The 26061-nt window shown below is 46.7% G+C and overlaps 1 protein-coding gene across 4 annotated transcripts in view; it reads right to left on the bottom strand.

Moving 5' to 3' along the window:
• LOC132825901 (ral guanine nucleotide dissociation stimulator-like) overlaps nucleotides 1-26061 on the bottom strand; it is a 191023-nt gene that overhangs the window by 28871 nt on the left and 136091 nt on the right. For all 4 annotated transcript variants that reach the window (XM_060841522.1, XM_060841521.1, XM_060841523.1 and 1 more), the window contains exons 2-3: nucleotides 3421-3531; nucleotides 1011-1204 (exon numbers count right to left, since the gene is read on the bottom strand). In XM_060841522.1, coding sequence (XP_060697505.1) covers nucleotides 1011-1204; nucleotides 3421-3531 — 305 coding nt within the window. The remainder of the gene's footprint in view (nucleotides 1-1010; nucleotides 1205-3420; nucleotides 3532-26061) is intronic.

Here is a 26061-nt window from a genome sequence, read left to right as displayed (position 1 = left end):
CTCACTGATATCACCACTCCTTCTTCTAAACCCTCGAGAACGTAGGCCCAGCCTCCTCCATCACATAGGAATCAGACTGATGAGCCATCGCTTTATAGGTCAACACTGATTGGTGGCCGTGCTGTCCTATCCTGAAGGTCCCCCATCCAGTCTGTTATGGTTTGTGCTGGGTCAGCTGTTGAGGGACTGAGTTACTCAGATCCCAAGGGTCTCAAAACCCGGTCCAATGTGTGGACTGGGTCAGTTGGTCAGGAAAGGGGTCACTGACTGCTCCAGCAGATGACAACTCGTCCAATTCACGGTGTTTCATGACAGAACCCAAACAATCCAGACGGGCTCAAGGAACAACCAGCAGCCATTGGAATGTACCCCTTGGCCTGGGAATCCATTAACCTCCCATCATCCTATCTACCCAATAAGTAACCCTCGGCAACTTGGTGGCATCAGCTGGTGACTTAGACCACAGAAACAGGCTATTCGGCCCCACACGCCCCTCCTCCTAGCTTACCAGCATGTACTTCTCTCTCACACAAACAAAAACAGAAGTTGCTGGAAAAGCTCAGCAGGTCTGTCAGCATCTGTGAAGAGAAACCAGGGTTAACGTTTCTGGTCTGGTGACCCTTCCTCAGAAAAGGGTGACTTGTTCCGAGGATCCGAAATGTTAACCCTGGTTTCTCTTCATAGGTGCGGCCAGACCCACTGAGCTTTTCCAGCAATTTCTGTTCTCTCTCTCAAATGTTTGACTAATTTTATTGTGTCTATGGTATTCACCTCAACTACTTTGAATGGGAATGAATTCCACATTCTAAACCACTCACTGGGTCAAGACATTTGGATCGATCGGTGACTATCTAATTTCAATGGCCCACAGTTTTGCTCTTCCTGACAAGTAATCACGACCTTTGGATATATCCCTAGGGAAACCTTTTTAACCTCTGAAAGACCTCTCTGACAGCTCTGCCCCACCTCGGGCCCTTGTCTGCTATTGGAGGTCCCACCAGGCCTTTTACCTGTTCAGCAGCAAGTCCAACACTTGTTTGGTTGAGGCAAAGGCGCGGTAAGTGCACAGGAAGATGGTGACGTAGGTGGAGTCATTGCCTTTGAAGGCGGAGACCAGGTATTCCACCAGTTTCTCCAGTGTCCCCGCCTTGATGGTCCGCACTTTGCACGTCTCGTACAGGTTCATGGCAGGTTCGCTGTCTACCTGTGAGTGGGAGGGTATGGGGGGGGGGCGGGGAGGGGGGAGGAAAGGCAGGATATGGTCACTCTCTGAGGGAGGTCTCTCTGGGTTTACAGACAGATCCAGCTGCAGGGAGAACACTGCGTCCCCACATGCCAACTGAACAAACGGAACACAACGCTGCTGCAGTATAACGTGAGCATTGTTGCTGAGTACAAGACCAGCAACAACAAAACATTCAGAATGCTACTCCCTTGATGACTCAGGCGAGTTTATCCAGGGAGTGGCAGAATAATAGAAGACAGCTTCATATCCGCCCATCCTCATAGCATTAATCCCAGGTGGCTTCCACGGTAATGAAAGGACGTCACAACTCACCTACAGAGCACTTTATGAAGTCTTACATTCTCGTAACATAGGGAAATGTATCAGACAATAGGTACAATACCAGCTCCCACAGACAGCAATTATCATAATGACCCAGATAATCAGGGAAACGATGGCCAAGACAACAGGAACTACTGCCTTGAATATTCTCTATCCTTCACGGAGGGCAGATTGGGCCTTGGTTTGGGATTTTGACTAAAAGGCGGTGCCTCTGACAGTATAGCATCCCCTCAGTGTCTCCGCACATTTGGACACTGAGGGGTTGGGGACACTGTCCACTCACAAGCGGCGCTCCCTTTAAACTGTAAAAGGGACAAACCGCACACAGCATAGCTTAGTGCGCTGAGGGCAAATACTGTGTTCCTGCATGAGGAGGATGTAAATCAGCAGTGACTGTCTGTCCTTACGGGGCTGATACGTTGCAGTTAACATTTGGTCTGTAAAGGACAGAATATGGCAAACAGTCCCACCCCTGAACCCCTTCAGCTGAGACCATGTGAATGCAGACTCACTGAATTGGGATGCAGTTGTCTAATTGGTTCATTACTGCCTCACGGGATATTTCAGTGGAATGCCAGGGGCAGATGCTGAACCAGGAATCCAGCCGTAACCTCCGGCTCAGTACGGAGGGGGCCTGCATTGTTGGGGGAGGATTTCCATCTCTCAGAGCAGAGTGAAACCAAGGCCCACCCCCTGCCCATTCAGGTGGGCACACTAAATTCCGTGGAACTATTCAAAGAAGGAGATTCCTGGTGTCCTGGGCAAGGACTTGTCCCTCAAACACAGTGATAAATGGATTATCTGGACATCAATTTGATTCTTGACTTTGGGATCTTTGCATCGCCAAATTCCTCCCAAGTGCATCTGAGCAAGGCACTATAGGAATGAAGGCTCTTCATTGGTTTTACAGGAAAGGGATTAGGCCATTCAGCCCTTTGAGCCTGTTCCACCATGCCACGAGGTCACAGCTGATTTGTGGCCTAGCTCCATATCCCTGCCTTTGGCCTATCTCTCAATGCCTTTGTTTAACAATAATTTCTCTCGCTCTCAGATTTAAAATTAACAAGTGATTTGGCATCAACTACCGTTTATGGTAAAGGGTTAAAAACATGGACCACCCTTTGTGTGTAGAAGTGCTTCCTAACACCTCTCCTGACCTTAATTCTCAGACTATGTCGCTTAGTTCTGGAGTTGCCAAACAGGGGAAATAGTTTCTCTCTACACATTGAATATCTTCCTGAAAATATTAGATTAGATTACTTACAGTGTGGAAACAGGCCCTTCGGCCCAACAAGTCCACACCGACCCACCAAAGCACAACCCACCCATACCCCTACATTTACCCCTTACCTAACACTACGGGCAATTTAGCATGGCCAATTCACCTGACCCGCACATCTTTGGACTGTGGGAGGAAACCGGAGCACCCGGAGGAAACCCACGCAGACACGGGGAGAACGTGCAAACTCCACACAGTCAGTCGCCTGAGGCGGGAATTGAACCCGGGTCTCTGGCGCTGTGAGGCAACAGTGCTAACCACTGTGCTACCGTGCCGCCCACAAATATGTTGCTGGTTAAAGCACAGCAGGTTAGGCAGCATCCAAGGAACAGGAAATTCGACGTTTCGGGCATAAGCCCTTCATCAGGAATATCTTCCCCCAGCTTCAAATTTATTAAAGACTCATTGCTAAAAGCTTTGACGAAGAGTGTCAACAGCATCGAGAGGGTGGGAATGGGAATCGGGGATTACAAGGAACATGAAACCGGAAGCTGGGCGTGGGCTTGTTAAGAGGGTGGAATCCTCCTTGCTCAGAGGGATTCTGTGCAGTTATAAATGTCCGCTCACTGCTTACCCCCAGCCATCGCTGGCCTTTGCTTGCTGCTTGGTGCACCTGAACTCTCCTGAGCGTTATCGTGTAGATGGCACCATCTTCAGTTTCCTCACCAATCTCCTGTGCAGCGCTCTGAAAAGGAAATGAAATGGTGAGTGCTCTCTCTGCCCCGTTAAAGCCCAGCCAACTCAATGGCACGGGGTATTAGCCATTTTTCTTACTTGGAGAACTTGGGCCCCACTATCAGGGAGTTACTGCCCATCCCTAAATTACCCAGAAGTCAACCACAATGTTGCGAGCCTGGAGTCACATGTAGACTGGCAGTTTCCTTCTCTAAGGGAAGTTAATGATCCAGATATTGTCCAACAAACAATAATAGTTTTATCATTTTCATTAGATGTTTAATTCCAGATTTTATTTTAAAAACTGAATTCAATTTCTACCCTGCTACAATGCAATTCGAACCCAGGTTTCCTGTGTAGTGATTGTATTGAGGTCAGCCAGGTGAATCTCATAGAATAGGATTTTCCCCGTTGGACCAGGTTAACAGACCCAATCAGGGAGCCCTGACTGACAGACAGAAACAGGAGTGTCAAAATAAGCACTACCGCAGTTAGGCGGTAGTGCAGGGGTTAATAAGATAAAATAAAAAGAAAAAAAATATATAGGAGATTCATAAAAAGGGAAAAAAAAGGAAAAAAAAGAGAAAAAGAAATAACAGGAATGTTCCCCAGGTGTCCCTGGAGAAGGAGCATGCGATGTCTACCAAAAATAGAAACAGGAGTGTCAGAGGTTCTGCTCACTCTGAGAGCTGGCTCTGAGGGAACTGGGTCAGAATCCAGGACTCTCCGTGTGTAAATGGAGGGCGACTTGGTGTACGGGATACCAGCCTGTGTGGAGTTATTTCACCCAGAATCTTATTAATCCATTGATTAATAATCTAGAAATAATATCACTTAGGCCATCGTCTACCCAAGTCTCAAACTATGTATGAAGGAGTTAAAGGCAATAGGATTCAGGGGTAGCCAATGGGGGACAGAGAAATAATGACTGCCAGTTGTCCTTCGTCTAGGAAGCCTGAAAGTTGCTTATCCTTTAGATTGTTTACAAAGACTGACCAGCATGGTGTCAGTAAGCCACAATGTAAAGGCCACATTCTGCTTTGTCTCAATTTTTGATGAACAAGGTGATTTTCTGGTTCATTAAGTTGTCTCCACTGTTTTCTGCCTTGCCCCAAGTCTTAACGTATAGCTGGACGGCTACTGAAAAGTGGAAGGAACGTCACCATAGCGATACTGGCACGGTGATCCATTAAAGTCCTGTTGCCAGGCACAAATTGTACTTAGCACCCTGTTCAGTCATGCTCACAATTACCAGTTCATTGGGAAAGAAACAAAAGCTAACTTCAATAGTGACCTCAGTCAAGTCTGAAGGATTATGAAGGAAGGTGCCGAGAGTTGACCCAGGTAAGTTTGGTTTCCGCGGCAACTGCTTCATGGCACAGTGGTTAACACTGTTGCCTCACAGCGCCAAGGGTTCGATTCTAGCCTTCAGTGACAGTGTGGAGTTTGCACATTCTCCCCGGGTCTGTGTGGGTTCCCTCCGGGTGCTCCAGTTCCCTCCCACGGTCCAAAGATGTGCAGGTTAGGAGGACTGGTTGTGGGAAATGTGGAGTTATGGGGATAGGGTGGGTGGGTCTGGGTGGGATGCTCTTTGGAAGATCAGAGGAGACTCGATGGGCCAAATGGCCTCTTTCTGCACTGTAGGGCTTCTATGATTCATTGGATGGATTCCAGCAAAGCGCAGAGTGGACTTGTTGGGCCTTTTCTTGTTAAAACATTTTCTGATCTTATGATGCCACTCTGATGTATGAGGATATAACTAACTGAAGTGCTGGTAACATGGCCGTAGTGCTGGACCGTGCAAGCGTGAGGTAATGGTTTGGATATGGCGTCCACCACTAGGCATCTGCCATTAAAAAAGGGCACTGATACTTTTTGACCCAGTGAATGGTATACTAGAGGACCTAAAGGCACCAGAGACCTGTATCTAAAGTAGGGTTGCCAAATCTGGTTGGGCCTATTCCTGGAGGTCATTATCACATAATCCTCCCACAGGACATTTAATTTCTTTCACAGACTCCAGTTCAAACCTGGACAGCCCTATATCTGGGACAGAGCTTAGCAGAGGGAAGAAAACAGCCAGGGATTAGAGGGCTGGGAGCAAGGATGCAAATTCAGTGGAATGAAAGTCCTCATCAATGACAAACTATCACCACTTCAAACACAGGAGAGTAACCCAAGTGGTAATGAAACCTGATCAAACAAACTAAAGATGTGATGCGTGCTCCACACACGATAAATCCTTCATCTCACGACCTGGGGGCATCACCACTAAGAGACCATTTGCAAGTCTCATCCCTTTCACTCAGCGTATAAAGGCGAGGTTTTGAGAGGACACTCACAAACATTTTCTGTTGAGTTGAATGCCCCAAATTGAACTTTTCAGGGAGGCAGGCTAGAGAGCAGGGAGAGAAAGGTACACTTCCTCAAACTTTTCCATGGAATTTATGGGATAGTCCCTAGCACAACATGCAAAAATTGTGCAAACATGGACTATGTGGGTTCTTACTGATTGAACATCAATGGGCTCCTGCTGTGCTTCTGGTGGTCAATCACTACTCACTCTTCACTTGATGTTTGTTGGAGGTGGATATTCAGCTGAAACTTGAATCAGGGATTTATAACTGACTGGGTGTGACAGAACTATGACAAATACTCAGAGCTGAGGGAGCCACTCTGGCCCTGATGTTTTGGAATGGAAGATTCTTGCCAACTCGACCCACGTCTCACTCAGTCCCAGTTTGTACCTTCGATGGTTTCTGCCCTTTCCTGCACTAACCCCTTATTGTTCAAAAGTTAGTTCTGAATCAATCCTTCAGACTGATTTTTTTCTTAATTGAGTTTTTGCCCATTCCTGTAATCCAAATGCGTTTTTATAAACGTTAGGAACCATGGGGAGTCTGGATAGAGGAGATCGAGACAAGTTTCTCCAAGTGACAGAAGAAACAAATGGATATGGATCTGAAGTGGCAGAGGCAATATGTGGGGAAATGACCAGTTAGTATCTAAGACACATTATCAGGCTCTTCAGGGTTATTGATGGGGACCTGGATAACCACTTGAAGGGAGAAAAACAATTTGACAAGTCTACTGGGAAAGGACGGGGAATTAAAGGCTCCATATAAATGCATGTTATTGTTGCTGCAGATAAAAGGATCTACCCAGAGCGAGGGCATGACCCCTGCAATCAGCAGTCAGGTCTACTTTTAGTTAACAAAAACAGAAATTACTCAGCAGGTCTGGCAGTATCTGTGGAGAGAAATCAGGGTTAACATTTCAGGTCTAGTGAACTGTCCACAGAACTGAGGAAATTCTGAGGAAGGGTCACTGGACCCGAAATGTTAGCCCTGATTTCTCTCCACAGATGCTGCCAGACCTGCTGAGCTTTTCCAGTAATTTCTGTTTTTGTTTCCGATTTCCAGCACCCGCCTTTTTTTGAGGTTTGAATTGAATTTATTGTCACATGTACCGAGGTATAGTTCAAAGCTTTGTCTTGCGAGCAATACAGGCAGATCACAGAGTTAAGTGGCATTGATAAGTCAACAATAGGTTAGCAGCAAAAACAAAAACACAGGTACAGGCGAATGTTGAGAGTTTGTCAGTTTGTAGTCTACTTTTAGTTAAAATGGGTGGTGCCCATGCCAAATCTGTCAACAATTTGTGGGTAGACTTCTCTCTGTCATGATAGTGTCTGCACAGTCTTGGGGCAGAAGCCTTTTTAATATGGTCCCTTCCAATTGAGGAGTTGTCTGAACTCTGCACCGTCTCTCTGGGTGTTTCCTCTAGCAGCATGGGCTGTAACAAAACCCGGACTGGATTTCACTGGAAGGTGAACTATCTTAACTGAACATTCACACACAAACACACACATCACCAGGAGCTTCCCAGTGTGACATTCAGCTGCTGCTATCGAGGTCGAACAGCAATCAGCAGTGTGCCTGGGGTTTCCCAAACTTGTCAATCAGATAAATGATTAGTGAATCGGTCTCTGGCGAAATGAGCTTGGGCAATGAATCTAATCGAGGGCACCATAGGAGACTCACTCCCTGCCCTGAGGGCAGTGTCTGTTTTTCAGGGAGCACCAGTCAAACATCGGTACTGAAAATAAAATTATGGTGTGGGGGTGCTGGTGTTGGACTGGGGTGGACAAAGTCAGAAGTCACATGACACCAGGTTACAGTCCAAAGGGTTGATCTGAAATCACAAGCTTTCGGAGAACGGCCCCTTTGTCAGCTGAAGTGACTTTGTCTATAAGTGACTATTATCTGGTGTTGTGTGAACCATAGAATGCCTACAGTGTGGAATCAGGCCATTCAGCCCAACAAGCCCACACCGAAGAGTAACCCACCCAGACCCATTCCCCTATTCTACTACTCTACCGTTCCCATGACTAATGCACCTAACTTCAGACTAAAATAAAATTATGGGAATAATTACAGTGCAACCGAAAAAGAAACCTGACAGTGTGGAAACAGGCCCTTCGGTCCAACAAGTCCACACCAACCCTCTGAAGATTATCCCACCCAAAATCATTCCCCATTACTTTACATTTACCCCTTGACTAATGCACCTAACCTAAACATCCTTAACACGATGGGCAACTTAGCACAGCCAATTCACCTAACCTGCACATCCCTTAACACGATGGGCAACTTAGCACGGCCAATTCACCTAACCTACACATCCTTAACACGATGGGCAACTTAGCACGGCCAATTCACCTAACCTACACATCCTTAACACGATGGGCAACTTAGCACGGCCAATTCACCTAACCTACACATCCTTAACACGATGGGCAACTTAGCACGGCCAATTCACCTAACCTGCACATCTTTGGATTAGACTTTCTCCATGCATACAGTGAATTGTTGAGATATGGAATGTGCCAGCTGAAAGGGTGGGGGAGTCTTAATCAATAATGAGCTTCAAAAGAGAATTGGATATAAATCTGAAGGGTGGAAAGAACTGTCAGGTTGAGGCAAAGTCCTCCCATTCTTCCCAGACCATGGGGCTGCTCTCTCCTTAGGGAGAGACGACTGGTGGTGGTTTGACCTGAGGGTCACTGTGCTTCAGGTGAGGGCAGGGGTTGGGAAGGAGAGTCAGAGAATCCCTACAGTGCAGACGGAGGCCATTCGGCCCAGTGATGTTACACCCCACCCTCTAAAGAACATCCCGCACGATCCCCCCGGACCCTGCGTTTGCCGTGGCTAATTCTCCAAGCTCCTTTGTGATTAACCTCAGCCAGTAAGGGGTTTGAACCCATCAGAAACCAGCTGACCCCCCCCCAGGACCTGAAAGAACGGGCAATGGGGTGGAACTAATGACACAGCCCTAACAGTGTGACAGTCTCCTGTTGTGATCCTGCATCAACTCTAAGCACAAATCGTGAAAAGCCCAGTGGTAAGAAAGATTGCCAGAACGGTTAGCTATGAGCATGGAGTGATTACACAGTCCCTGGGCCCTCTGAGTGACTCGAATGTAGCAGCTGAGTGGCTCCTATCACCTCTGCAGCCTCCTCCGCTCACAGCCAGTAATGACTATCTGAACAGGCAAACAGTGACATTCAAAGATGTCGATGTCTTTCTGATAGAGGCCTGACCAGTTTGTTTGCGGAAGGAAGGGACAGCAGTTCTTGCTAGCAGTCGAGTGACGACACACTCGGAGGATGCTGTGGCTGTATCGTGTTCAAAAGGGGCTGGCCCAACCAGCGACACCCACATCACACAACGTGAATGAAAACTGAACCCAGCCCTTTCAAAAGGAGGCAAGGGGCAGGAGCAGCCCCTGGAACCCACCTCAATCCGATAACAGGTTCCTACTTTCCCTTGGTTCCTGCTTTCCCCAGTTTTAAATTTTCTCAACAATACAGCATCCCCAACCCTCTGGGGTGCAACTTTTGAGTGAATTAGAGTCATAGAGATGTACAGCACAGAAACAGACCCTTCGGTCCAACTCGTTCATGCCAACCAGATATCTTAATCTGATCTAGTCCCATTTGCCAGCACTTTGGCCCACGTCCCTCTAAACCCTTCCTATTCATATACCCATCTTTTAAATGCTGTAATTGTACCAGCCTCCACCACTTCCTCTGGCAGCTCATTCTCTGCGTGAAAAAGTTGCCCCTTAGGTCCCTTTTAAATCTTTCCCCTCTCACCCTAAATCTGTGCCCTCTAGTTCTGGACTCCCCCACCCCAGGGAAAATACCTTGTCTATTTAATCCAATTAAGTTGGTTGGCTTTCTAATCACAAGAGACTACAAGTTTATGTCCCCCCCGCCCCCACCGCTAAGTTTGACTCTCTGAGCCCCGACAGTATTACAGTGAATGGGTGCCTACCCCTTCCAACGGCCCTTCCTTTGCTGGAGAATGGTATTTAGAAATGAATACAGTTCTCCAGATGGGCTCGGTCTAACTGAAGCATTGTTTTCTTCCCTTTATAGTCTAACCATTCCACCACACCCCTCCACCCCGTTCCCCCCCCTCCCCCCCACCCCCCCCCGCCCTTCCCCCCCACCCCACCCCCGTGAGGTAAGAGCCAACGTTGCACTTCTCCATCTGATTTCTGCTGAGTCTGGAGAACGAGTGCGAGCAGCACAACTGGGCTCCGTTACAATGAACTCACTCCCCAGCCAGAATGTCTGGGTTAGATTCATACCTCAACCAGGGCCTCCAAAGGCAAGTCGCCTGGTTGTTTATCTTTCTAGTCCCTCTGGGATGAAAGCAAGAGCTCTGTGCTTTGCCAAGACAACAATAACAACTTGCATTTGTGTAACACCTTCAGGGAAGTGAACGTCCCAAGAGCCTTCACAGGAACAATAATCAAATAAGTTTCTGACGACGGGGCCACACCATGGCCTGGAAACCAAATGCAGGGCCTAAGAATTAAAGCTCTGGGTGGCTACAGGCAAAGTCGTCAAAGGTGGACCAATCAAAAATGGGGATTGTCGCACAGGCCAGAATTGAAAAGGCAGGACTTTATGTGTAATTCACAACGTGAAGCACTTTGGGATGCCTTGATTATGTCACGAGAGGCTTGGCTTGAAGTGGAATTAAGAACCACAAAGGCAAAAAAAAACCAGAATGGGAGTTATGTACAGACCTCCTAACAGTGGTCAGGACCAGGGGTGCAACATGTACCGGGAAATAGAGAAGGCATGTCAGAAAGGCAAGGCCACGGTGATCATGGGAGACTTCAATATGCAAGTGGACCAGGTAAATAATGTTGCCAGTGGATCCAAAGAAAGGGAATTCATGGAATGCTTACAGGATGGCTTTTTGGAACAGCTTGTCATGGAGCCCACAAGGGAGCAGGCTATTCTGGACCTAGTGCTTTGCAATGAACCAGACTTTATAAAAGATCTTAAAGTAAGGGAACCATTAGGAAGCAGCGATCATAATATGGTAGAGTTCAGTCTGCAGTTTGAAAGAGAGAAGCCAAAATCGGATGTAATGGTGTTACAGTTAAACAAAGGTAATTATGAGGGCATGAGAGAGGAACTGACAAAAATAGACTGGAAGCAGAGCCTAGCGGGGAAGACAGTAGAGCAAAAATGGCAGGAGTTTGTGGGTATAATTGAGGACACAGTATAGAGGTTCATCCCCAAGAAAAGAAAAATTATCCGGGGAGGGATTAGACAGCCATGACTGACAAAGGAAGTCAGGAAATGTATTAAAGAAAAAGAGAGATCCTATAAAGTGGCCAAGAGCAGTGGGAAATCAGAAGATTGGGAAGGCTACAAAAACAAACAGAGGATAACAAAGAGAGAAATAAGGAAGGAGAGGATTAAATATGAAGGTAGGCTAGCCAGTAATATTAGAAATGATAGTTAAAGTTTCTTTCAATACATAAGAAACAAACGACAGGCAAAAGTAGACATTGGGCCACTTCAAACTGATGCTGGAAGCCTAATGATGGGAGATAAGGAAATAGCAGGAGAACTTAACAAGTACTTTGCGTCAGTCTTCACAGTGGAAGACATGAGTAATATCCCAACAATTAAAGGGAGTCAGGGGGCTGAGTTGAGTATGGTTGCCATTACAAAAGAGAAAGTGCTAGAAAAGCTAAAAGGTCTTAAAATTGATAAATCTCCTGGCCCCGATGGGATACATCCTAGAGTTCTGAGAGAGGTGGCTGAGGAAATAGCCGAGGCATTGGTTGGGATCTTTCAAAAGTCACTGGAGTCAGGGAAAGTCCCGGATGATTGGAAGACCGCTGTTGTAACCCCCTTGTTCAAGAAAGAATCAAGACAAAAGATGGAAAATTATAGGCCAATTAGCCTAACATCGGTTGTTGGTAAAATTCTAGAATCCATCATTAAGAATGATGTTTCTAAAATCTTGGAAGAGCAGAGTCTGATTAGAACAAGTCAACATGGATTTAGTAAGGGGAGGTCGTGTCTGACAAACCTGTTGGAATTCTTTGAAGAGGTGACAAGTAGGTTAGACCAGGGAAACCCAGTGGATGTGGTCTACCTAGACTTTCAAAAGGCCTTAGATAAGGTGCCACACGGGAGGCTGCTGAGCAAGGTGAGGGCCCATGGTGTTCGAGGTGAGCTACTGGTATGGATTGAGGATTGGCTGTCTGACAGAAGGCAGAGAGTTGGGATAAAAAGTTCTTTTTCGGAATGGCAGCCGATGACAAGCGGTGTCCCGTAGGGTTCAGTGTTGGGGCCGCAGCTGTTCACATTATATATTAATGATTTGGATGAAGAGACTGGGGGCATTCTAGTGAAGTTTGCCGATGATACAAAGTTAGGTGGACAGGCAGGTAGTACTGAGGAAGTGGGGAGGCTGCAGGAGGATCTAGACAGTTTGGGAGAGTGGTCCAGGAAATGGCTGATGGAATTCAACGTGAGCAAATGCGAGGTCTTGCACTTTGAAAAAAAATAAAAGCATAGACTACTTTCTAAACGGTGAGAGAATTCGTAAAGCCAAAGTACAAAGGGATTTGGGAGTGCTAGTTGAGGATTCTCTCAAGGTAAACATGCAGGTTGAGTCCGTGATTAAGAAAGCGAATGCAATGTTGTCACTTATCTCAAGATGGTTGGATATAAAAGCACAGTTGTGCTACTGAGACTTTATAAAGCTCTGGTTAGGCCCCATTTGGTGTACTGTGTCCAGTTTTGGTCCCCACACCTCAGGAAGGACACACTGGCACTGGAGTGTGTCCAGTGGAGATTCACACGGATGATCTCTGGAATGGTTGGTCTAACATACGTGGAACGGCTGAGGATCCTGGGATTGTATTCATTGGAATTTAGAAGATTAAGGGGAGGTTTAATAGAAACTTACAAGATAATACATGGCTTGGAAAGGGTGGACGCTAGGAAATTGTTTCCGTTAGGCGAGGAGACTAGGACCCATGGACACAGCCTTAGAATTAGAGGGGGTAAATTCAAAACAGAAATGCAGAGACATTTCTTCAGCCAGACAGTGGTGGGCCTGGGGAATTCATTGCCGCAGAGTGCAGTAGAGGCCGGGACGCTAAATGTCTTCAAGGCAGAGATTGATAAATTCTTGATGCCACAAGCAATTAAGGGCTACGGGGAAAATGCTGGTAAGTGGAGTTGAAATGCCCATCGGCCATGATTGAATGGCGGAGAGGACTCGATGGGCCAAATGGCCTTACTTCCACTCCTATGTCTTATGGTCTTATGAATATGAATGGCTATTTGAGAAAACTAATGAGAGTGGACAGGTGGTGGTAGCAGGACTTCAAATAAAAAGGGGCAGCTGCATTAGTCCATTCGGTCCATCTACCATCCATCAAGACCTCAGCTCCACCAGCCCACATGTTCCTGCATTTCCTCAATATCCAAACATCTACCATGTTCTCTCCTGAACATACTCAATGACAGGGCATTCACGTGTCTCTCAAACAGATTCACAACTCCTCAGGTGAAGAAATTTCCCTTCATACCAGTCTGAATGGGCCAAGCCCCTGGCCGTGTGTTCAATCTTAGTGTTTTTATTGACAATGATTCGGGCCTGTTTGGAAGTTTCCTTTTCTCCAGCCAAAGGAAGCATTTATTTAGCCCATACCCGGCCAAGCCCCTCAATAGTTCACTTCTCCTTCGCCTGTACTCCAGGGAATACAGGCCGACTGGAATCCCTACAGTGCGGATACAGGCCATTCGGCCCAACAAGTCCACACTGACCCTCCAAAGAGTAACCCACCCAGACCCATTCCCTACCTTATTACTCCACATTACCCCTGACTAATGCCCCTCTCCTGTTCACCCCTGAACACTCTGGGCAATTTAGCATGGCCAATTTCCCCAACCTGCAGATCTGTGGACTGTGAGAGCAAACAGAGGAAACTCATGCAGATACTGGGAGAATATGCAAACTCTACACAGACAGGTCGCCAGAGGCTGGAATCGAACCTGGGACCCTGGTGCTGTGAGGCAGCAGTGATAACCACTGAGCCCCCATGCTAATAGGACAACCCCACCCCAGTCTAATGAACGTGGTATCACAGAACAAGAGCAGGCCTCTCGACCCTCCGAGCCTGATCTCCCAGTCAATAAGACTGGGGCTGCTCTGATTTGAAGCTCAGCTCTGAATGCCTGCACATTCCCTGGTAAGATTCATCCCCTCCTATTAAACTGCAGTTGTTCTCCAGTTGTTGATTCACCAGTGCCCTGTGTATTTCACTAATCTGCTCCAGCACATGCTTGGACACTCCTTTCTGGTTTAAAGGTACCACCCTCTGTCTCATTCCCTACAGCACAATCTCAGAATTCATTGAAAAAGGCAGTAACTAGTTACCGACATTGGTTGCAGACTGGTTTTACTAGTGTCCTGGTTAGATCCCCTGACAGTGTAGAGAAAACTTTACTTTCAGTTTAAAAGAATAGAGTCAGCTTTACTTTTAGTTGAAAAGAATATAGAGGTGGCTTCATTTTACAATTTAAATGAGCTTTACTCTGTATCTAAGCCCATGTCCCTGTCCTATTTGATGGGAATAACGAGAGAAAGTTTTATTTGGTATCTATACCCGTGCTGTCCCAGACCTGGGAACATTTGATGGGGATAATGTGTAGGGACGCTGTGCTGTCCCAGACCTGGGAACATTTGATGGGGATAATGTATAGGGACGCTGTGCTGTCCCAGACCTGGGAACGTTTGATGGGGATAATGTATAGGGACGCTGTGCTGTCCCTGACCTGGGAACGTTTGATGGGGATAATGTATAGGGACGCTGTGCTGTCCCTGACCTGGGAACGTTTGATGGGGATAATGTATAGGGACGCTGTACTGTCCCAGACCTGGGAATGTTTGATGGGACAGTGTCAGGAAGCTTTATTTTCAGTTTGAAACAGTAGACTTTGCTTTATTTTTGTAACAGCAAGGAGCACACTGTCAGCTTCCCCTACTCGCTGTTCCCATAACATTCTGTCATTTGTGTGCAAGGACTCCATGTCCCTGTGGATACTTCCCACATAGTGAAGGTCAGTCCACCGGTAACCCCTCCCCCACCAAACACGTCAATGTTTCAGAAAGAACGTTACATACTGGTCCAATCTGCCCTGTTTGCATGGAGCTCCAGTAAGACCAGGAGGTCACTTTCAGGTATTACTGGCTTTGCTTTAACAGCTTTTCAGGAAGAAAGGAATGGTGTGAAATGTGAAATTCCCTGCCACAGGAAACCAAAATATTGAAGACTTTCAAGAGAGATGTCAGAGAATTCCTTCAGAGGAGAAAAAGGCCCTTTGGCCCATTGAGTCTGTACAAATCCTCCAAAGAGAATCCCTCCCAGACACAGTCCTCCACTCTACCCCTGTATTCATCACAGTTAACCCACCTAACCTGCACATCCCTAGACACTACAGACAAGTGAGCAATCCGCCCTAACCGACACTTCTTTGGACTATGGGAGGAAAGCCACGCAAACATGGGGAGAACGTGCAAACTCCACACAGACAGACAGTCACTCGATGGGTGGAATCGAACCTGGGTCCCCAGCGCTGTGAGGCAGCAGTGCTAACCACTGAGCCACCGTGCCGTCCACATCACTATAGTTCTTAGGGCTAAGGTAATCAAAAGGATATGGGGAGAAAGTGCGAACAAGCTGGATAAACAGCCACGATCATGTTGAGTACTGAAGCATGCTTGAAGGGCTGAATGGCCTACTCTTGCTCCTAGTTTCTAAGCCAAGGCAGAGTGAAAGCAATCTGAGAGATGGCCAGTTTCGATTTTCCTTCCTGATGTTTTCCTGTGGGTTCATTCCACTGCCCAGTTTCAGCACAAGCTTCAGAGCTGGTACTTCCATATTTAAGAAAGCGCGGTTACTAATTCTGTGACTGTTCTTCCGCAGTTTGGGAAATTCTGATGAGGTTGCTCAGCCGCAGAAAAACTTCCACAATATCAGCTTCAATGGAGAGTTGATGAAATGGCGCAAATACTTCCCCTTTATCTTGTCTCAGGGCGGTTATTTTTGGGAAGGCCATTACCTCACAGATTCCATTTCTCGTTCTGTGCCTTGGGTTTATTTTTAACGCTGCTCCACGTGCTGCACGTGTGTGGGGTTTCCCCTGATGAAGGATGTGTCACAGCTTCTGTCACTGCACGTGATTTCTCCAAACGACTGCACTGAAGCCGGAGTCAACCTGGCAGGTTGCTGTGGAGAACAACGTGCATTTACGTAGCACCCCCTTCAAGCACAAACGCCCCAAGCCACTTCACAGGTCAGTAATCAGGCAAAAGCAACCTCCTGCCTCGATGTCAGTTGTCCCAAAGTATTCTCAGAATGAAGCAAGGGTGTGATTCTTAAAAGCAAGTATGCTCTTAGATAAACTGACTACACATAATGCAGGCTGACACTCCCAGGCTACTAGAGAGGGGCTTTTGCCCGAAACGTTGATTTTCCTGCTCCTCGGACGCTGCCTGACCTGCTGTGCTTTTCCAGCACCACTCTAATCTCCAGCATCTGCAATGCTCACTTTCTCCTAGTATAGAGCACCAATTCACTGGTCAATTCATTTGTCAGATGAGACGTCAGTTCTGAGAATAGATTAAAGGAGTTGGGACTGTTCCCCTTGGAGAGAGGATAGCTGAGATAGAGGCTTCAAACTCATGAGTGTGTTGGATAAAATAGCTAGGGGGAAGCAGTTCCCACTCATAAAAGGAACAAGAACGAGAGGGCATAGATTTAAAGTGATGTGCAAAAATAACTTTTTCACCCAGCATGTAGTTAGGGTCTGGAATCTCTGACTGGAAATGTGCTGGAGGCTGGTTTAATAGAAACATTCACGAGGGGTATTGGATGGTTAGGTGGAAATGGTGGAAAGGGACAAGAAGAGAAGGCAGGATGTCAGCATTCGATAACGGAGCTGGTGCAGCAACGATGGGCTGAATGGCCCTTCTGTACTGACAGAGGCAGAAGTTCACTGCCTCTCTTCCAACCTAGCTTACTGCATCAGGTGCTCCCGATGTGGTCTTCTCTACATCAAGGAGACTGAACGTAAACTTAGGGAATGGTTCACCGAGCATCACAGCCGGGCCCACAGAGGCTGACCGGACCTCCCAGTCACCGCCCGTTTTAACTCCCCTTCCCACTCCCTTTCCAACATGACCATCCTAGGCCTCCTTCATTGCCACAACGAACCACACCGCAAATTGGAGGGACAACACTTCACCTTCCACCTGGGCAACCCATAGCCTGGAGAATTCAACACTGAGCTCTCCAATTTCAAATAGCCTCCGTTCCCATCCCCTCCTTTCCACCAACCAGATTCATTCCTCCCATTGACCAACCAGGCCGTACCCTTTACCTGTATTTACCTATCCCCACTTCCCCACCCTGCCCCCCCCCCCCCAACCTGCAGCTCCCCCTACACCCACCCCCAGTCCTGAAGAAGGGTCATAACCGAAACGCTAACTTCTCCACCTCCTGATGGTGCCTGGCTTGCTGTGTTCTTCCAGCCTCCAGCCCATCTCTTCTGCATTGCTGCAATTCTGAGATTAAACTGGGACTTCCGAGTGGATGTGTGAAAAAAAAATCCTTGGCATTATTTTGGAAATATTCAGGCTGTTCTCTCCAATGTCCTGGGCCAACGTTCATCCCTCAATTAAAATCATTCAAACCAAATCATCTGGTTGTCATATCATTGTTATTGGTGGGAACTTGCTGTTCACAAATTGGCTGCAGCATTCCCAACTGTAATTATCACTTTCACCCAAGTCAGAAGATAATTCAAATCCCATTCAGCTCAAACCTTTCCTCTGAAGGTCAGTGCAGCCTGAGGGAGTGCCACATTGTTGCAGGTCCCTGTCCCAGCCTCTTTTAGTCAGCTGTTATACAGAGGCTTTACAGGAAGCTGGGGTGAAGATTGCAACTTGCAATCTTACTATGCCTTGGTAAACACTTTCCTGTCAACCAAAGCCAGCTTTGTTCAGCTTGCTTTCGGTTTTCGGAACTTGCTGTGTGTAAACTTACAACAGTGGTTAGCACTGCTGCCTCACAGCGCCAGAAAACCGGGTTCAATTCCCGCCTCAGGCAACTGTCTGTGTGGAGTTTGCACATTCTCCCTGTGTCTGCGTGGGTTTCCTCCAGGTGCTCCGGTTTCCTCCCACAATCCAAAGATGTGCAGGTTAGGTGAACTGGCCATGGTAAATTGCCCGTAGTGTTAGGTGAAGGGGTAAATGTAGGGGAATGGGCTTGAGTGGGTTCCTCTCAGAATGGGTCTGAGAGGGTCGGTGTGGACTTGTTGGGCCGAAGGGCCTGTTGCCACACTGTAGGGAATCTAATTTAATCTCAACACTGGTTACAGATCAAAGACTGGCAACATATCAATAGTGTTTTGAGAAGATTGCTGGGGGTATGATTGGACGCTATATAAATGCAGGTCTGTGCGTATATAGGCATTTGTCATTCCAGAATGTTTCTAAACTTCATGTTATGCATGGATGATATTTATTGGATTCTTTCCTGCTTTGGATTATGGAAGAATTACTATGGTTATAATTTCCATTCAGTTAAGTTGTTCTGCAAATGTGCACACACAGAAATGGACACACACATGTACACACGTATACAAAAACACGTGCGTACAAATGCACATGCGCACACATGTGCACACAGACTGACAACATGTGTATAGACACACACACACTCTCACATGAACAGAAACAAACAAACTGCTGAATGCCTGGCATGAGAAAATTAAAATTGGCGTTTTGTCTCTGTCTGAGGGCAGAAGGTTTAATGAGAGGACTTTTACTTACACTGCTCCACCTCTCAGTCACAATGTGGAGAAGCTAGTTTTGGACTGGGGTGGACAAAGTCTGAAGTCACACAACACCAGCTTTTAGAATACTGCTCCTCTGTCAGGTGACGAAATAAACCTGTTGGACTATGACCTGGTGTCATCTGACTTTGTCCAGCTCTCAATGTGGTGCCTCCTAAATGTCTCTCCTATCATTTTTTTCCCGTATTTTGGTATTTTTGAGCACTGCTGAACATGAAATGCCTGCCTTTTCCATTAGGGCTCTTCAGGACAGCATCAGGCAGCTTCGTTTTACTCAGTATTAATAAAAACTCCCCATGATTTACAGAAGTGGCACAGCTCACAAACCCCAAACTTTCAGCTGGGAATCTTGTCCCTCGAGACCACGTCAGATGGAGCAGCAAGATTGGCAAGCCAAGTTTATCTTTTCAACAGATTAAGCAGATACTTTCTGCCGATTGTTAAATGTTCCTCTAGTTTTGTTCTGTTGACTGACTGGTGTACACCGAGGCTCTGTTTTGAGAAATGCATCCCTGACACTCAGTCCCCTCCAGCGTTCACTGAAGCTCCAGCACTGAGGCCTGAATGGGATGTGCCTTTGAGATACCCCTAAAGGGAAGGAGTAAGCTAGTCACTGTTGCCCTCACCTCTGACAGCTCAAGAAACAATCATAAAAAGACAAATGGGCTGTCAGGCCGACTGAAGGTAGTGCCTGTGGCAGCCAAGGTCAGGGACTTTCTGCTCAGAACCAAATTGGTCAGACTATCCCACAACTAGCATTTAAATTCCTGTATTGCATAACATGGAACAAGCACAATTAACCAGTGCCAAGTGTGTGTGTGTGCGCGCGTGTGTGTGCATGTATGTGTATATCTGTGTGTTTGTACGTGTGTGTTTGTGTTTGAGTGTGCGTTTGCGTGTGCATCTGTGTATGTGTTTATGCATGTGTTTGTGTCTGTGCATGTGTGTCTGTGCATGTGCGTGTGTTTGTGTCTGTGTGTTTTTCAGGCTGTCTGGTTACTAAGCAGAGATTATTGCTGAGGAATGAGAAAGGCTGATAGTCTGGCTATTCAACATTCCTCAGAGAGCCACAACAACTGTCAGCTTTACAGAGACATCATGTACCGAACCTGTTCTCTTACTTTGCATTAAATCACTGTCCCTCATTAACTCTCAAAACTCTGGACTCGAAGTGTAACTCAGCTCTAGTTTGGAGAGAAGAATGAACTTTACAGGCGCTCTGTCTCAGGAGACTGAGGGGGAGGACCTATGGGGATTCTACTGCAAAGCTACCACCCAGCACAAGCCTGGGTGAAGTCATTAGCCACAGCCCACAGTGTCATACAGCAGACCCTTCGGTCCTGGGAGGGACATGAAGCAGGACCACATGGGGGCACAGCACCTTACTCTGATGGAGATTCCACAGGGACACCACTCTACACAAAGCATGGCGCGTGGAGAGGAGACTACTCTCCAGGAACTGACACGGCTGGGGATGGGGGAGAACTTGCGTTTCATTCTGCACCACCATCCCGCCATTGCATCTAACCCCTGACCACATGCCACACCCTAAAGGTCAGCTCGCCTGTGGGTAGGGTTGGCACCAGCTGTGGCACAGGTAATAGTCTTAATGAACGGCTTCTGCCTGAAATGTTGATTCTCCTGCTCCTCGGATGCTGCCTGATCTGCTGTGCTTTTCCAGCACCACACTAATCTAGGCACAGGTAGCAGCCCTGTGTCGGAAGACTGTAGGTTAAAGTGCCACTTCAGAGACCCGTGCACAGATTGAAGACTGACACATACGCACAGGACGGAGGGAGTGCTGCACAGTCAGAGGCACCGTTCGAGATGTGAAACCAACACTGTATCTAGCTCTCAGGTGAATCCCATGCTAATAGTTTGAATCAGAACAAATGGTGGTGATTCACCCTCATCCTCTGATCATACGTATGTTTCAGTTACTTCATAAAACAGATTCTTTGGTCAGTATCACTTTGCAAATTGACTATGTTGCCTATGTTTGAACTGGATGATGCTTCAAAAGTATTTCATTGGCTGCAAATCACTTTTGCAAATCCTGTGGGTTGTGCCAGCAGCAATATAAATGCAAGTTCTCCATTTCAGATGGAAGGTGTCGGCAATTATCTGACACAATCCTCTCCCAACATTCAAATGAAAAGACATGCCCCAGCTTGGGAACCTGGGTGGAGCTGAGGCCTAGTTACTGGCTCGGGAATATTTAAAACACAGCCTGTGGTCGTTGCGTTGCTGTGTTCTCCCAATAGGATTGAACAATGATACGAGCACACACATCCAGATTGTCACATCACTCAGTCCTGAACTCCAGCCTGGGTATCAAACTGACGATATCTCAAAGCACAGCACATGGTCCGATTGAAGAAAGACAGACGCTCCAGAAATTGCGCTTAAAAATGATTATTCTGAAGTCCTGAGAAACATAAGATCTCACGATAGAGTTGTTTCCTTCGCATACTAGCTAACTCAGCAAACACCATTCTTACTGATCCCTAATGCTCAGCCTCAATTGTGTAAAGCTGAACTATTCAAGGAACAAGGGAGGCGTTTAGGTGCCCACTTTTACTGATAGTGTCGAGGGAGAATATTCCCTTACACCACTTGTTCTCTCCCAGTCTCTATGCCACGGGCTAGTCACAACGGTGCACTGAAGAGTCCCCAAGTCCAAACGTGGCAAGCAACTCCCTCTGTTCACTTCACAGGCTTGAGTGTTTTTAACTAATGGCTACAACGGATCCTCAAGCCTTACGCTGTTTCTGTTCTCACTGAGGAGACCAGGCAGCTGAGAAAGCATGGCCTGTCCAGTCAGCTGCTGTGTTAACAGTGTTAAAGCAGTTGAGCATCATGACTGATTTTGAGGTGTGTGCAGCTCACTGACGTCTCAATGTAGCAGCAACGCTGTAGGGAATCTTCGATCTCCTCAATCACAGAATTCTAAAGCTGTAAATCTAATAGAATCTGGGGCAGTAAGATGGCTCAGTGGTTAGCACTGCTGCCTCACAGCGCTAGGGACCCGAGTTCAATTCCAGTCTTGGGCAACTGTCTGTGTGGAGTTTGCATGTTCTCCCCGTGTCTGCGTGGGTTTCCTCCCACAGACCAAAGACACGCAGGTTGTGTGGATTACCAGTGGGAAATGCTGGGTTATGGGTGGGGTTGGTGCGGACTTGATAGGCTGAATGGCCATCCGGAAGGGATTCTATGCTTAACGTCACAAATTCATATTCACAATAAATGCTTCGAGTAATGTCTTGTAATAATCCCTGCTTGTCCTCCCCAAAACCCTGACCTGATCACATGACTAGAAGCAGTCACAGACTGCACCAGTTGTTGGACACAATACTGGATCTATGAGAACAGATTTTCAAAAACACATTCATTCAATCACCTATTGTTATCTTGTTCAGCCCGGGCTTGACAAACAGTTTAGGGCGATCAATCATACAGAGGGACACAGAAGGAAATGGAAGCTCAGTGCAGTGTTTTGTTTTTCCCTCTCTATAGCGGGCTGGAGTCAATGAGATAAAACGACTGAGTCACTCTGGAACAGGCACCAACAAACTGAGAAAGAAAAGAGCTTTCTCGAAACGCAGGCTGGTTGTTAATCAATATGGCGTTGTAAAGGAAGGATAGTCCTCTCGATTTTACAAACCATTTGTGCTCATAAACAAGCCCTCTCCACCTCGGTCGCTCAGCAGCCACAGTACAGCTGGCAGGCAGTCGGCAAATAAATTCTGTTGCTTCCAACATTCTTGCCTTCCAACCTCACTTTCACCTTCACTGTGTTTCCCCTGCATCAGGAAACTCCAGTCTCATAGACAAAATGTTTGTTCCCCTCAGTGAGCTTAGTCAACACCATCTTGCCATTTATATTGCACCCCTAGTACTGTGTAACATACTTCACAGGATTAACTATTAAATGCAAAAGGAGATATTAGGCCAGGTGACCAAATGCTTTGTCAAAGAGGCTGTAATAAACGAAAGTAGGACCATAAGATGTAGCAGCAGGAGCAGGCCATTCGGCCCAGTAAATCTGCTCTGCCATGTAATAACTGATCTGATCGTCCTCAACTCCACTTCTCCTGCCTTTTCCCCATAACCCTCAATTCCTCTTATTGGTTCAAAATCTATCTCAGCCTTGAATTTACTTAACGATCCCACTCCACTCTGATAAAAAAATTCCACAGATTCACTCCCCTCTGAGAGAAATAAAGTTCCACATCATCTTTGCCTGAACTCTTTTCTGAGATAATGCCCTCTGGTTCACACGAGACAGTAAGATGAAGGGAGGACATTCTGGAGTTTGGGTCCGGTTGGCAGTTTAAAGCACGTGCAGCAGTGCAGGGAGCAGAGTAAAGTGGAGGTGGGGTAAGGGGATGAGATTGCAGGAACACGCTCAGACTGAACAACTGTCTCACTCGACCAGAAAGGGTAACCAACATTCCTCTGTAGGTTATAGCCAATTAGCAAAAGAGAGTTCAGAGTATTGTCAGGATGCAGGAAGTGAGAGAAACAGTGAGCGTTCATAATATGAATGTGTGTGTGTGTGTGTGTGTGTGTATGTTTGTGTGAATGTAAATGTTTCTGTATTAGTGTGTATACATATGTGTCTGTATATGTGTCTATGTGTACACGTGTCTGTATATACATGTTTGTGTCTGTATATGTGTGTTTGTCTATGTGTGTGCGTGTGTCTGTACACACGTGTGTGGCTATATATGCATGTATCTGTATATGCATGTGTGTGTTTGTGTGAATGTAAGTGTTTCTGTATTAGTGTGTATACATATGTGTCTGTATATGTGTCTATGTGTACACGTGTCTGTATATACATGTTTGTGTCTGTATATGTGTGTTTGTCTATGTGTGTGCCTGTGTCTGTACACACGTGTGTGGCTGTATATGCGTGTATGCATGTATCTGTATATGCATGTGTATCTGTATATGCATGTGTGTGTGTGTGTGTGTGTGCGCGTCTCCACAGAAATGAAGAAAGGATATCAAAGTCAGGCTCTACGCTGACCTGACCCCATTGGATACTCAAACTGCTTACAGCACAATTATGCCAATTTATCACTTCTATGGACTGCACCAACTCTGTCCTATTAACAGCTCTTTCAATCTCAAACCATATTTTCACACACTCAAAGGGCAAGAAGGGCAGAACTCACAAGGTAAATTTTCATCTTCCCACCACCTCGCACCCCAACACCACCCCCCAACCCGCCTACATGGGTTGGATAATTGATGTTCACAACTGTGAGCTAGCACAGCAGTGAATCTGCAGCTCTGTGCTATCAGAGAAAACAGTTCAGTTGTTCAAGCCCATTATGTCCATGCAGATTCCAGTCATTTCCTTTCCAGTTCAGCAGTAACAGGGTGTTTGTTAACTGCAGGCGGAACCTGGCGCGTTGTCAACATTTCACTGATTACAGAGAGAGGAAGAGCAGAGCCAGTTCCCTTTGCAGGGAGGGTCAAGGTTCAAATTGGCGCACACACACATCTCATTGTTCAACAGGCCCTGAAGGTCCTGTAAATATCCTTTTGAAGGAGGGCTGTCATTTTTAGTAAACGAGCCTTGTAAGCTAAAATTACTGGTGATTAAGTGTACACAATTCCTCTTGATAAAGGCTTTAACAAATTTGTTTCCCACTCACTCGTCATCCATTACCCACTGCGCTAATGCTCCTCACATAACACTGGGCTAAATTGGCAATCTGACATGAATGGGCTGGTTGGAGAGGCAGCGGCGTCGTGGTAATAATACCGGGCTGGACAACTAGAGACTTACGGTAATGCTCTGGGGAGATGGGTTCAAATCTCAGCAAGCAGCTGGCAGAATCTAAATTCAATTAGACAATCAGATCTCTGCCTCTCGAAGAGCAAATGATGTCAAGGTGAATGCCAGGAGCTTCAAGAGTTCAAGGGGGATAAATTAGGGGGAAAATTGATCGCAGGTGGGTTTCTCACTCAAGAAAGCCAGTGCAGGCGTGATGGGCGGTTTGACCTGCTGAAGCGCTCTCTTACGATTCTGTGGATGCTCTCAGGCACGCACTGTAGAGGAAGCTGTTCCGCTTTCCTCATTCCGAGTGCCAGCTGCGGCAGAATTAACCTTGGCATCCATAATCGTGGAATTATTTGTGCTAAAGTGGGAAACCTGAACTGGGATTTAAGGAGTGACTTTCATGACCTGTAGCCACCACACAGCTGCCTTTGAAATGTAATTTTGCTTGCACAGTAACAGTCCACGATTGCAGTGAGATAATGATTAGGTGATCTGCTGGGTTTTTTTTAAATTGGTACTGGTTGAGGAAAAATATTGTCCCAGGCAGCAGAGGGAACGTCCCTGCTCCAGGCTCTTTCATGTCCATCACAGTGGTCACTTGGGACCTTGTTTTGACATCATTCCCATTCTTGAACACAGAGGCGATTGCAAAAATGTTTCCAGGCTGCCCCTGCAGATGCTCCTGGGCAGGGTCCAGAGGGGAAAAGCAGCAACACTTGGAAATGATGGGATTAGTCCAACCGAAGGTCCACTTTCAGGTCTGTTTTCACCACTGAACCGACTTGATGTTCGAGCAAGAAAGTGAGAAAGAAGGCGAAGGAACAAAAGAATGAAAAATAAACAAAAGAGAGGGGAATGAAAGAGAGAAAGAAAAAGGGCAGGTAGAAAGGAAAGAAAAGTAACTGTGAGAGGAAGAAAGGGAGAGGAGTACAAAGAGAGAGAGAAAGAAAGGGCAAACTAGCAATTACATAACAAGTTTCATAACCTGTGGTTGTCAAAGCTTGACACTCTAATTGACGGTTTGGTAGATTCTGGTCAGAAGACAGTCCAGAAAGTTCCCCAGTTTCACCATGAATTTTCACTAGTTCATTTGAACTTGATGTGGGAGTGCCAGTGTTGGACTGGGGTGGACAAGTCAGAGGTCATACAACACCAGGTTATAGTCCAACATGTTTCTTTGAAATGACAAGTGCTGCTCCTTCTCGCTCTGAAGGCTTGTGATTGCAAATAAACCTTCTGGACTATAATCTGGTCTCATTTCACTTCTGACCACATTTGAAATTCATTATGGTCAGGGCCCAGCCAGTGACCTGGGATAGGGATGGGAGAAACAGCTGGAAAACTCTGTAACCCCAGATGTTAGGATGGAGGTCAGCTACAATCTAACCCCACCTCCCACAGTTGAACAGCTGTCAATCTCCATGAGCTGAGGGCCACACTCAAAGAAGGGCAACTGGTGACGAAACTGTGCCCTCGCCAGGCTTCAGAGA

Source organism: Hemiscyllium ocellatum, chromosome 21, assembly GCF_020745735.1.
Source record: "Hemiscyllium ocellatum isolate sHemOce1 chromosome 21, sHemOce1.pat.X.cur, whole genome shotgun sequence".
Classification (NCBI taxonomy): Eukaryota; Metazoa; Chordata; class Chondrichthyes; order Orectolobiformes; family Hemiscylliidae; genus Hemiscyllium; species Hemiscyllium ocellatum.
Note: the sequence above shows the minus strand (reverse complement) of the source record. Positions and strands in the feature narration are given on the sequence as shown.